Source organism: Lampetra fluviatilis, chromosome 70 (assembly GCF_964198595.1).
Source record: "Lampetra fluviatilis chromosome 70, kcLamFluv1.1, whole genome shotgun sequence".
Classification (NCBI taxonomy): Eukaryota; Metazoa; Chordata; class Hyperoartia; order Petromyzontiformes; family Petromyzontidae; genus Lampetra; species Lampetra fluviatilis.
The window spans coordinates 660,869-675,033 of NC_136344.1; the positions used below are offsets into that span (position 1 = coordinate 660,869).

General features: G+C 55.3%; 2 protein-coding genes across 2 annotated transcripts in view; both read left to right on the forward strand.

Moving 5' to 3' along the window:
* The window catches only part of LOC144952818 (DNA-dependent protein kinase catalytic subunit-like), a 49,523-nt gene extending 48,889 nt beyond the window's left edge, over window positions 1–634 (forward strand). The window contains exon 32 of the mRNA XM_078883285.1: window positions 567–634. Within this exon, the coding sequence (XP_078739411.1) occupies window positions 567–634 (68 nt within the window). The remainder of the gene's footprint in view (window positions 1–566) is intronic.
* Window positions 498–14,165, forward strand: part of LOC144952819 (DNA-dependent protein kinase catalytic subunit-like) — a 17,755-nt gene continuing 4,087 nt past the window's right edge. The window contains exons 1-4 of the mRNA XM_078883287.1: window positions 498–630; window positions 9,772–9,883; window positions 10,465–10,673; window positions 12,252–12,432. Coding sequence (XP_078739413.1) covers window positions 9,865–9,883; window positions 10,465–10,673; window positions 12,252–12,432 — 409 coding nt within the window. The 5' untranslated portion in view covers window positions 498–630; window positions 9,772–9,864. The remainder of the gene's footprint in view (window positions 631–9,771; window positions 9,884–10,464; window positions 10,674–12,251; window positions 12,433–14,165) is intronic.

Sequence of the window (14,165 nt, forward strand, 5' to 3'; positions counted from 1 at the left end):
TGTGTATGTGTATGTGTGTGTAGGAGTGGGCGAGTGTGGACGCGATGCACCAGGAGTGTGTGTGTGTGTGTGTGCGTGTGTGTGTACATGTGTGTGTACGTGTGTGTGTGTACGTGTGTGTGTGTACGTGTGTGCGTGTGTAGGAGTGGGCGAGTGTGGACGCGATGCACCAGGAGTGTGTGTGTGTGCGTGTGTGTGTGTACATGTGTGTGTACGTGTGTGTGTGTACGTGTGTGTATGTATGAATGTGTGTGTGTGTGCGTGTGTGTGTGTACGTGTGTGCGTGTGTAGGAGTGGGCGAGTGTGGACGCGATGCACCAGGAGTGTGTGTGTGTGTATGTGTGTGTACTGTGTGTGTGTGTATGTGTGTGTGTACGTGTGTGCGTGTAGGAGTGGGCGAGTGTGGACGCGATGCACCAGGAGTGTGTGTGTGTGCGTGTGTGTGTGTACATGTGTGTGTACGTGTGTGTGTACGTGTGTGTATGTATGAATGTGTGTGTGTGTGTGTACTGTGCGTGTAGGAGTGGGCGAGTGTGGACGCGATGCACCAGGAGTGTCGCCTGCAGCGGCTGCAGTCGCTGCAGCCGCTCACCGAGCTCAGCCACTTCATCGACTTCCTCACTCACGACGGTGAGCGGCCCCTCCCCCTCCACCCCCCCCCTCCACCCCCCCTCCCCCTTCGCCCCCCTCCCCTCCACCCCCCTATCATCATCATCATCATCACTATCACCATCATCACAATCATCATCACTATCATCACCCTCATCACTATCATCACCATCATCATCATCGCTCTCATCATCATAATCACTATCATCATAATCACTATCATCATCATCACCACTATCACCATCATCATCATCACTATCATCATCATCACTATCATCACTATCATCATCATCACTATCATCACTATCATCATCATCACTATTATCACCATCACTATCGTCATCACTATCATCACTATCATCATCACTATCATCACTTTCATCACCACTATCATCACTTTCATCATCACCATCATCGTCATCACCACTATCACCATCATCATCACAATCATCATCACTATCATCACCCTCATCACTATCATCACCATCATCCCTATCACCATCATCATCATCGCTCTCATCATCATCGCTCTCATCATCATAATCACTATCATCATCATCACTATCATCATCATCATCATCACTATCATCATCATCATCACCACTATCATCATCATCATCACCACTATCATCATCATCATCACCACTATCATCATCATCATCACCACTATCATTATCATCATCACCACTATCATCATCATCATCATCACCACTATCATCATCATCACCACTATCATCATCATCATCACCACTATCATCATCATCATCATCACCACTATCATCATCATCACCATCATCATCACTATCATCATCATCACTATCATCATCATCACCGTCATCACTATCATCGTCACTATCATCATCATTATCACCATCATCACAATCATCATCATCATCATCACCATCATCACCATCATCACTATCATCACTATCACTATCATCACCATCATCACCATCATCACCATCATCATCACTATCATCATCATCATCATCACTATCATCACCATCATCACTATCATCACTATCACTATCATCATCATCATCACTATCATCATCATCATCACCATCATCACTATCATCACTATCACTATCATCACCATCATCATCATCATCACTATCATCACCATCATCACTATCATCATCACAATCATCACCACTATCATCATCATCACTATCATCACCATCATCACTATCATCATCACTATCATCACTATCATCACTATCATCACTATCATCACCATCATCACAATCATCACCACTATCATCATCATCACTATTATCATCATCACTACCATCATCACCATCATCACCATCATCACAATCATCACCACTATCATCATCATCATCACTATCATCACCACTATCATCATCATCACCATCATCATCATCACCACTATCATCATCATCACTACCATCATCACCATCATCATCATCACCACTATCATCATCATCACTACCATCATCACCATCATCATCATCACTACCATCATCATCACCATCATCACCATCATCACAATCATCACCACTATCATCATCATCACCATCATCACTATCATCACCACTATCATCATCATCACTATCATCACCATCATCACTATCATCACCACTATCATCATCATCACCATCATCACCATCATCACAATCATCACCACTATCATCATCATCACTACTGTAGGGGTGTTAGAGAGAGAGCCCGTTATGCATGGCAGCCTATGGTAAACAAACACAGTAGGCGGGGCTACATGTGTGCACAAGCAGGTGCCCTCTGCGACGTCCGCGCCAGACACCCTGGGGGGTCGATTCGGTCGTTATGATCCCCCGGGGCCCCACCCCTCAGGGAGGGGTTGGGTATAAAAGGGGAATGTATCGAAGGGCTCGGGAGTGATGTTTAGCTAAAGAAGAGGAGGCGGAAGACGTCTGAGATAGAGCCCTGGACTCCCCCTGGTACGCCGTCCTTATCAGGACCGCGCAGGCTCGAGCCAGTGGCGTGGTACCAGAGCCAGAGCCAGTGCTGGTCTGGACTCTGGGTACCGGGCCCGACTGACCAGTGTCGGGCCAAGATAGCCTCCCCTAGCCCATTAGTGGAGGACTCAGAGGCAGGCTAGGGTTAGCTAGAGAGGTGTGTCCTCAGATAGACGGGTGAGGGGGCCGATACCCCCTCAAATGTGTATGTCACAACGTTGGTGTTAAATAAACAAGTGTGCCTCCAACTCCGGTGTGAACGAGTCGTGAGCGTTACTACATCTGGCGTCAGAAGTGAAACAAAGTACGAACATGGATACACGCCGGACGACTCGAGTCGGGGTACCAGAGGCAGAAGACACCACTGCAGTCGGAGGGCCCGAGACGGCTGAAGATGCCATCGACCAGCCAGGGCTGGGCGCATCCACGCCACAGCAGCTGGAGGAAGGGGAGCCGTCGATGGAGGGGCTGAGGGAGGCGCACGCGAAGCTGACCGAGCTGCTGTACGCCGCAGCCGCCATGCTCGACACCATCACGCAGCTGGGGGCTGCGGGACCGCCACGGGGCAACGGCAGCCGACGATCACAGCGCCTTCCCGCCATTTCCACGGAGCAACATTTTGAAACTCCCGCCATCGCTGCAGCTGCTGTTGAGGGCGTGGCCGCTCTAAGCATCGCGTCCAACGGCGGGAGTACAGTACCTGCCGCGTCACCACCAACGGGCGGAACGTCACCACGGGTGCGACCGGCGATGCCATCGCTGGTTCGTGCCGACGCTGAGTTGAGTGAGGCGGACGAGGGAGTGCGTTCTTCCTCTGCAGCCGCTGCCTTACATCAGCGGCTACCTCCACTCAAGGAATTTGTGGGCGAGGATGGCGACTGGGGCGGCTTCCAGCGGCGCTTCCTCGCTCACCAGGAGATGGCACAGTGGACAGACGCCGAGGCTCTCCGCGCGCTGCCAGCACTTCTCGACAGCGACGCCCTCGCCACTCTAACATCGGCTTCGAAGGAGAGGCGCTCCACGCTGCGGAAGGCGATGCAGGTGCTGTCGGCGGTATATGGTCCACCATCGGACTGTCGCCAACTCTTTTACGATCGCCAGCGGGGGACGAAGGAGTCGCCCCTGGCGTACCGCACAAGCCTCCTGGCACTGGCGAAGGAGGCCTTTCCACGAATGGATGACGAGGGTGTCGACGCCATGGTGACAGAGAAGATACTTTTGCTGGCGGACGACTTAGACATCGTCATTGTCGCACAGGACGATGCAGAGATGTGCTCCCTCCAAGCGGCCCGTCTTCTCCACGCAAACCTGTCCTCTCAACGACGGAAGGCCAGCAAGGCGGCGAGCGGGCGTGCCGTCGCTGCAGCCACCCTCCCGGCGGAAGAGGTTTGCGCCATGGACCATCAACGGCAGCATGGAGCGGGAGTACGGGAGGACCGGGCCGGTTCAAGCCGTCTACAACATCCATCGTCGTCACCAGCGCTTCCACGCTGTTACAACTGCGGCATCCGGGGCCACGTCGCCTCGGGGTGCCGCTCTCCTGGGCAGCGCAGGACGACACCTCAACGGGACGCCGGCCCTCGTCACAAGCTCCACCATCATAATCCGGCGAGTCGTGGCACCCCTCACGTTTGGCCCACGCACACGCCCGTCGCACACTTAAACACCGCAGCGAAGGGGGGGCCAATATCGCGTACCATGGCACCAACACGCACCGCTCTGGGTACTCAGATTGAACCCAGCCAGTGGTCCGTGTTGGCCCATCGGGTTGTAGCCGCGTCGTCAGGGTCGTCGGCCGTTGTGGGTCACATCGATGGGGTCGAGGTGCGCATCCTGGTCGATACAGGAGCATCGGCGACCATTATTTCGGAGTTGATTTATAACATTCTCCCTGCCCAAAGCCGTCCTTTGATGCCTGTTAACGTGCCATTCTTTGCTGCTAACGGGGGTTCACTTGGCATCATCGGACAAATTCGAGCCCAAATTTGTGTCGGGGATATTAAATTATCTGGGCCGATTTTTGTTTCCTCCTCGCTGGCGGTTCCGTGCCTGCTGGGGACGGATTTCCTGGCCAAAATGCCGATTAGGATATTAATCGACCAGGGATGCATTGAGCTCCCATCGGGCCGACGCATGGCGTTTTTGCCATCCCCCGCTACGAGCCGGACGGCGTTCGCGACGGTGCCGGCGTTCGTAGATAGAACGGTGCGCGTTCCTCCGGGGGCGCAAATGTTAATTCCTTTGAGACTTCGGCGGCCCTTCGCTAAGGGCATTGGGGCTCAAGGGGTTTTGCTGGGACCGTCTAGGGCCGGGGTCAGTGGACCTAATTTACTCCCGGCCCAGACCATAGTGAGAGGGGATGGAGAACCCTTCATCGCGGTCCTCAATGTGGGCTCGCAGACGGTGGTGGTCCCACAGGGGACCGTGCTTGCTCACGCAACGCCGGTGCCCTGTGAGGAACCCGTCGCGAGTCATGTCGGCGCTGCCCCTGCACCGCGACCACATTCAGACAGCGATGAAGGGTGGCTCGAGGCGCTTTGCGCGGGATCGACGGACCTGTCAAATTTAGAGCGCCAACGTCTTAAGACACTACTGAGGGAATTTTCCGACGTTTTCAGTCGGGATAAATACGATTTGGGCTGCACTCATCTGCTGCGTCACCATATTGATACGGGTGACAGCGCGCCAATACGCCTAAATCCTTTTCGGTTGAGTCCCGCCGAAAAGGACCATGTCAAATCGGCTGTTGATGACATGCTAGCCGCCGACATAATTTCTCCCTCCAACAGCCCTTGGGGAGCGCCGATCGTCCTGGTTAAGAAGCAGGACGGTTCGTTGCGGTTTTGCGTTGACTTTCGGCGCCTTAATAAAATTACGGTTGCCGACGCATACCCGCTCCCACGGATGGACGAATCGCTTGACGCCTTGGCGGGAGCGCGATTCTTCTCCACATTGGACTTACTTTCGGGATTCTGGCAGCTTCCTCTGGACGATGATTCAAAGCCTAAAACTGCTTTCCGTACTCCGCACGGCCTGTTTCAATTCAACCGGTTGCCGATGGGCTTACACTCAGCGCCGGCAACTTTCCAGCGGTTGATGGAATTGGTTTTGGCTGGATTGCAATGGGAGTCGTGCCTGATTTATTTGGATGACGTCATTGTCTTTGGCAAAACTTTTGAGGAACATCTCCAGAGGTTGCGGGCGGTTTTCCTAAAGATGCGGGCTGCTAATTTGAAATTTAAGCCCCAAAAATGCCATTTGTTACGCGAGTCGGTGCGTTATTTGGGGCACATCGTGGGGCGCTCAGGTATTTCTACCGATCCCGCCAAAACGCAGTGTGTAAGCTCCTGGCCGACTCCCACCTCAGTGGGAGAGGTTAGGAGTTTTATTGGGTTTGCGTCGTATTATAGACGCTTCGTCGCTAATTTTGCGACTATCGCCAAACCCCTACATGCTTTGACATCTAAAGGGGTCCGGTTCTGCTGGGGTCAGGAGGAGGAAGCTGCTTTTTGCTCCCTTCGGGACGCTTTGGTAAACGCTCCTCCCCTGATTTACCCTGATTTTTCTAAGCCGTTCTTGCTCGACACCGATGCGAGCAACACGGGTATTGGGGGCGTGCTCTCCCAGGTGGTTGACGGCGTGGAACGTGTGGTTGCGTACGGCAGTCGGGTGTTGTCTCCAGCGGAGCAACGGTATTGTGTCACCCGTAGGGAACTGTTGGCAATTGTCCATTTCGTCCAACAGTATCGCCCATATCTGTACGGTCGGCATTTCACCGTCCGCACAGATCATGCGGCACTGCAGTACGCCCTGAGGGTTCAACAGCCATCGGGACAATTGTCCCGATGGTTGGAGGTCCTCCAGGATTACGATTTCCAAACCACATACCGTAAGGGCGTTCGCCACACCAACGCGGACGCTCTGTCACGCTTGCCAACCACCTCCGAGTGTGCATGCCTCCTGGGGTCTGGACGTTGCAGGCCTCCAGGGGACACATCGGTACCTGTCTTGGCGGCCGCCAACGACGATGATGCAGTGGTTCCTAATTCGATCGAACAACAGGGCAAAGATTCCCTGTTGGGGTTGCCCGTCATTGAATGGGGGCGCCTCCAGATGGAGGATGTCTCCCTCCTCGGGTGGCGACGTCGCGTTGGCGGTGCGGCGGGGGGAAAAAGAGGTGGTTCCGACGCATGGGAAATGTGCCAAGGTCTGCTAATGCATTGGGACGGGAAGTCACGTCGACATCGGCTGGTTGTCCCTACTGGGTTGCGGGGTAGGGTGGTATGGGCCGCTCATGAGCGCCTCCTACACCTGGGGACCCAAAAGACTCTCGCCTTGCTGCAACTTGATTTTTACTGGCCTGGCATGACGAGGGATGTTGGGGATTTGTTGGGATCGTGCCCTCAATGTGCACAACGCAAACCGCCGGCACGGGAGTCTAACCCGCCCTTGCAATCGATCAAAGTGTCCAGGATAAACGAGCTGGTCGCTCTGGACATTTTGGGACCATTCCCCGCCACCCCCAGAGGGAATAGATATTTGTTGACGGGTGTCGAGTATTTTACACGCTGGCCTATGGCCTGGCCTCTGGCCAACCAGTCGGCAGCAGCCATCGTGGAGGCCTTTGTTCAGGGTTATGTCCTGGACAAAGGTGCTCCGGAGAGGTTGCTGACCGACCAGGGCAGAAATTTTTCCGGTAAACTACTCAGACAAGTCTGCGATCTCCTGGGCACAAAGAAAATTCGGACCTCCCCATATCACCCACAAACTGACGGGATGGTCGAACGTTTGCATCGCACCATCTCGTCCATGTTATCACAACAAGTTTCGGACTCGCAAACGGATTGGGACCTACAAATTCAGGGGGTCTTGGCGGCGTACCGGATGGCACCCCATGCAGCTACGGGGTTTTCTCCCTTTTACCTCATGTACGGCCGAGAACCAGACCCGCCTGTTCGTGCCCAGTTGCGGATCCCCGTGCCGCAGGGAAAAACTAATCTGGCTGACCATGTTAAATTTAATCTGGACAAATTGACCGAGGCACGGGATGCTGCAATGCAAAACTCTGACCTCCGTCAGAAGGCGAATGAGCGCCTCAGATTGAGTCGAGCGCACATACTGCAGTGGAAGCCGGGGGACAAGGCATGGTTGCACTGCCCCCAGGTGCCACTGGCAACCTCCTCTAAACTGGTGCGGCCGTGGCGGGGCCCTGTGGAAGTGGTGGAGGTGTTACGTCCGCAGTGCGTGCGCATAAAGTGGGGGAAGCGGAGATGGTTCGTGCACCCCTCTAGGTTGAAACCCTTCGCAGCGGTACACAATCCCACTTCACACGCGCGTGGCCAAACGTGTGGGGGGTCGGCCGACTCGCTGGGTCCGTCTCCGTCGCTCTCACCTAATGCCTTGCCGGCTGTGCCACCTTCAGGAGCATCGGGAGTGACGGGCTCACGCCCGATCACCCCTCCTGCGGATACCGAGGGTCACGCGGAGTCGGATGAATGCTCACCCCAAGACGGACAGTCGCCACCTGATGGTCCGCCACGCGGGGTTACCCCGTGCGAGGGGCCCGCTGCAAGGACGCGCGCTAAAATGCGCAAACTGTTGTGAGGCCGGAAAATGTGTACATAGCTGTTGTGTTTATTGGGTGTTGTGTGGGTGGTGTGTTCCCCGCTCCTCGGATGTACATATGTTGGGTTCACCGTGTGTTGTGTGTGCGTGGTGGGTTCCCTGCTGATTGTATATAGGCTGTTTTTTTTACGGAATTCGTATTTATTCGGGGGGGGGGTGCGTCGGGTTGTTTCTCATCTTGTTGTTGCGTTCTTGTTCTGGTTCCTGTTATTGTTCAAAAATAGTGAGGCACACGCGCGGTCAGGGGGTGAAGGCACCTTTATTGTCAAATTTTTGTATGTTGGCAGCCGGGACGGCTGCATGCTATGCGGGGGGGAGTGATGTAGGGGTGTTAGAGAGAGAGCCCGTTATGCATGGCAGCCTATGGTAAACAAACACAGTAGGCGGGGCTACATGTGTGCACAAGCAGGTGCCCTCTGCGACGTCCGCGCCAGACACCCTGGGGGGTCGATTCGGTCGTTATGATCCCCCGGGGCCCCACCCCTCAGGGAGGGGTTGGGTATAAAAGGGGAATGTATCGAAGGGCTCGGGAGTGATGTTTAGCTAAAGAAGAGGAGGCGGAAGACGTCTGAGATAGAGCCCTGGACTCCCCCTGGTACGCCGTCCTTATCAGGACCGCGCAGGCTCGAGCCAGTGGCGTGGTACCAGAGCCAGAGCCAGTGCTGGTCTGGACTCTGGGTACCGGGCCCGACTGACCAGTGTCGGGCCAAGATAGCCTCCCCTAGCCCATTAGTGGAGGACTCAGAGGCAGGCTAGGGTTAGCTAGAGAGGTGTGTCCTCAGATAGACGGGTGAGGGGGCCGATACCCCCTCAAATGTGTATGTCACAACGTTGGTGTTAAATAAACAAGTGTGCCTCCAACTCCGGTGTGAACGAGTCGTGAGCGTTACTACACTACCATCATCACCATCATCATCATCACTACCATCATCATCACCATCATCACCATCATCACAATCATCACCACTATCATCATCATCACCATCATCACTATCATCACCACTATCATCATCATCACTATCATCATCATCACTATCATCACCATCATCACTATCATCATCACTATCATCACCACTATCATCATCACCATCATCACCATCATCAGAATCATCACCACTATCACCATCATCACTACCATCATCATCATCACTACCATCATCACTACCATCATCACCATCATCACAATCATCACCACTATCATCATCATCACTATCATCATCATCATCACTACCATCATCACTACCATCATCACCATCATCACCATCATCACCATCATCACAATCATCACCACTATCACCATCATTACTACCATCACCATCATTACTACCATCATCATCATCACTACCATCATCACCATCATCACCATCATCACAATCATCACCACTATCATCATCATCATCACTATCATCATCATCATCACTACCATCATCACTACCATCATCACCATCATCACCATCATCACCATCATCACAATCATCACCACTATCATCATCATCACTATCATCACCATCACCACCATCACCACCGCCCCATTGAGTGCCTGGCTTCAAGCTCTGGGTGTCTCCGGCGTGAGCAGCAAACTTCCGGGGTCTCTCCGCGGTCCGCCGGCTCGCCTCGTCCTGGATGAGAAGACTTCCTGACCCACGACTCGACTCCATCTCCACCTGGGATGACGTCGTCACCAATCGGTACGGCTCGCCACAACCACCACCACCGGCACCACCGCCACCACGATCATCACCGCCGCCACCACCGGCACTACCGCCACCACCACTACCGACACTACCACGACTGCCGCCACCACCACCGTCATCACCGTCACCACCACCGTTATCACGATCATCACCACCACCGTCATCACCACCATCATCGTCATCGCCACCGTCACCACCATCATCATCAACGTCACTGCCACCGTCACCACCACCACCATCACCAGCACCACCATCATCACCACCACTGTCACCGTCACCACCGTCACCACCACTACCATCATCACCACCACCGTCATCACCACCGCCACCACCGTCACCACCACAACCATCATCACCACCACCGTCCCCGTCACCACCATCACCACCATCACCGTCACCACCACCACCATCACCGTCACCACCACCACCACCACCACCGTCACCACCACCGCCACCATCGCCACCGTCACCACCATTACCGACACTGCCACCACCACCACTACTGACACTGCCACCACCGCCGCCACCACCATCATCACCGGGGTGCCTCTCTCCTCTCTCTGTGCGACCGTCAGCTGCTTCTTCATCGGCAAGATGCGGGAGAGGCTCAGAGAGGTGGCGTCTGGTGGCGGGTGGCGGCGATGCCGACGAGGGGGTGGTGAAGGAGGAGGTGGAGGAGGTGGAGGAGGTGGAGGAGGTGGAGGAGGTGGAGGAGGTGGACCTTCTACTTGACAGCTGCGTGCTCCACATGAAGCTTCGATTGGCGAACAGCGCCCAGCTGCAGGTGCTTCCAGTGGCCTGTGTTTGTGTCGTGTGTGTGTCGCTGTGTGTGTGTGTGTCGCTGTGTGTGTGTGTGTGTCGCCGTGTGTCGCCGTGTGTGTGTCACCGTGTGTGTGTGTGGTGTGTGTCGCCCTGTGTGTGTGTGTGTGTGTCGCAGTGTGTGTGTGTGTCGCCGTGTGTGTGTGTGTGTCGCCGTGTGTGTGTCACCGTGTGTGTGTGTGGTGTGTGTCACCGTGTGTGTGTGTGTGTCGCCCTGTGTGTGTGTGTCGCAGTGTGTGTGTGTGTCGCAGTGTGTGTGTGTGTGTGTGTGTGTCGCCGTGTGTGTGTGTCGCCGTGTGTGTGTCACTGTGTGTGTGTGTGTGTCACTGTGTGTGTGCTACTGCGTGCGTGTGTGTGTCACTGTGTGTGTGTGTGTCATTGTGTGTGTCACTGTGTATGTCACTGTGTGTGTGTGTCACTGTGTGTGTCACGTTGTATGTCACTGTGTGTGTGTGTCACTGCGTGTGTGTGTGTGTCACCGCATGTGTGTATGTCATTGTCTTTGTCACTGTGTGTGTGTGTCACTGCGTGTGTGCCACTGTGTGTGTGCCACTGTGTGTGTCACTGTGTGTGTGTGTCACTGTGTGTGTGTGTGTCACTGTGTGTGTGTGTCACTGTGTGTGTGTGTCACTGTGTGTGTGTGTCACTGCGTGTGTGTGTCACTGCGTGTGTGTGTCACTGTGTGTGTGTGTGTCACTGTGTGTGTGTCACTGTGTGTGTCACTGTGTGTGTCACGTTGTATGTCACTGTGTGTGTCACGTATGTCACTGTGTGTGTGTCTCACTGCGTGTGTGTGTGTGTCACTGTGTGTGTGTGTGTCACTGTGTGTGTGTGTGTATGTATGTCACTGCGTGTGTCACTGCGTGTGTGTGTATGTCTCTGTGTGTGTGTGTCACTGCGTGCGTGTGTATGTCTCTGTGTGTCACTGTGTGTGTGTGTCACTGTGTGTGTCACCGTGTGTGTGTGTGTGTCACTGTGTGTGTGAGTCACTGCGTGCGTGTGTATGTCTCTGTGTGTCACTGTGTGTGTGTGTCACTGTGTGTGTCACCGTGTGTGTGTGTGTCACTGTGTGTGTGTCACTGCGTGTGTGTGTATGTCTCTGTGTGTCACCGTGTGTGTGTGTGTCACTGTGTGTGTGTATCACTGCGTGTGTGTGTATCTCACTGTGTGTGTGTGTCACTGTGTGTGTGTATCACTGCGTGTGTGTGTATGTCACCGTGTGTGTGTGTCACTGTGTGTGTGTGTCACTGCGTGTGTGTGTATGTCACTGTGTGTCACTGTGTGTGTCACTGTGTGTGTGTGTCACTGTGTGTGTGTGTCACTGCGTGTGTGTGTGTGTCACTGTGTGTCACTGTGTGTGTGTATGTCACTGTGTGTCACTGTGTGTGTGTGTCACTGTGTGTGTGTGTCACTGTGTGTGTGTGTCACTGTGTGTGTGTGTGTCACTGTGTGTGTGTGTCACTGCGTGTGTGTGTATGTCACTGTGTGTGTCACTGTGTGCGTGTGTCACTGTGTGCGTGTGTCACCGCGCGTGCCACTGCAGAGCAACCCGGCCGTGGCGGACTCTGTGCTCAAGGCGAGCCACGCGCTGGCACGCCGCAGGCCCCAGTGGCTGGCGGCCTGGGCCCACACCTACTCACTGGGGGCCCACGCCAAGGCCCGGCGCACCAACACCACCGCCGCACACGGACTCAAGCTGCTCGCTAACACCCTGCGGCTACTGGGTGGGTGGGTGGGTCGGTGGGTGGGTGGTCGGTGGGTGGGTGGGTCGGTGGGTGGGTGGGTCGGTTGGTTGGTGGGTGGGTGGGTCGGTTGGTTGGTGGGTGGGTGGGTGGGTGGGTTGGTTGGTTGGTGGGTGGGTGGGTGGGTGGGTGGGTTGGTTGGTTGGTGGGTTGGTGGGTTGGTTGGTTGGTGGGTTGGTGGGTTGGTGGGTGGGTGGGTGGGTCGGTCGGGTGGGTGGGTGGGTCGGGTGGGTGGGTCGGTGGGTGGGTGGGTCGGTGGGTTGGTTGGTTGGTGGGCGGCCTGGGCCCACACCTACTCACTGGGGGCCCACGCCAAGGCCCGGCGCACCAACACCACCGCCGCACACGGACTCAAGCTGCTCGCTAACACCCTGCGGCTACTGGGTGGGTCGGTGGGTGGGTGGGTTGGTTGGTTGGTTGGTGGGTGGGTGGGTGGGTGGGTTGGTTGGTTGGGTGGGTGGGTGGGTTAGTTGGTTGGTTGGTTGGTTGGTGGGTTGGTGGTTGGGTGGGTGGGTCGGTCGGTGGGTGGGTGGGTGGGTCGGTCGGTCGGTGGGTGGGTGGGTGGGTCGGTCGGTGGGTGGGTGGGTCGGTTGTCGGCCTGGGCCCACACCTACTCCCTGGGGGCCCACGCCAAGGCCCGGCGCACCAACACCACCGCCACACACGGACTCAAGCTGCTCGCTAACACCCTGCGGCTACTGGGTGGGTCGGTGGGTGGGTCGGTGGGTGGGTTGGTTGGTTGGTGGGTTGGTTGGTTGGTGGGTGGGTTGTTGGTTGGTTGGGTGGGTGGGTGGGTGGGTCGGTCGGTGGGTGGGTGGGTGGGTTGGTTGGTTGGTTGGGTCGGTGGGTCGGTGGGTTGGTTGGTGGGTGGGTGGGTTGGTGGGTGGGTGGGTGGGTCGGTTGGTTGGTGGGTCGGTGGGTGGGTGTTGTCGGTGGGTGGGTGGGTGAGTGTTGTCGGTGGGTGGGTGGATGGGTGGGGTGGGTGGGTGGATGGGTGGGTCGGTGGATGGGTGGGTGGGTCGGTGGATGGGTGGGTGGGTGGGTCGGTGGATGGGTCGGTGGGTGGGAGTGTGGGTGGATGGGTGGATAGATGGGGGTGGGTCGGTGAGCGGGTGGGTGAGCAGGTGGGTATTTCTACTAGTGATGCTTCTGCTGCTGATGACACCACTGCTGATCCTGACTCTGACGACTCCCCTGACGCTGACGATGATGCTGACGCTGACGATGCTGACGATGACGATGCTGACGATGACGATGACGATGCTGACGATGATGCTGACGATGACGATGATGACGCTGACGATGATGCTGACGATGATGCTGACGATGACGTTGACGATGATGTTGACGATGATGCCGACGATGACACTGACGATGATGCTGACGATGATGTTGACGATGATGTTGACGATGATGCCGACGATGCTGACGATGCTGACGATGATGATGATGCTGACGATGATGCTGACGATGATGTTGACGATGATGTTGACGATGATGTTGACGATGATACCGACGATGCTGACGATGCTGACGATGATGCTGACGATGATGTTGACGATGATGCTGACGATGATGCTGACGATGATGTTGACGATGATGTTGACGATGATGCCGACGATGCTGACGATGCTGACGATGATGATGATGATGCTGACGATGCTGACGATGATGATGATGATGCTGATGATGATGATGCTGACGATGATGACGTT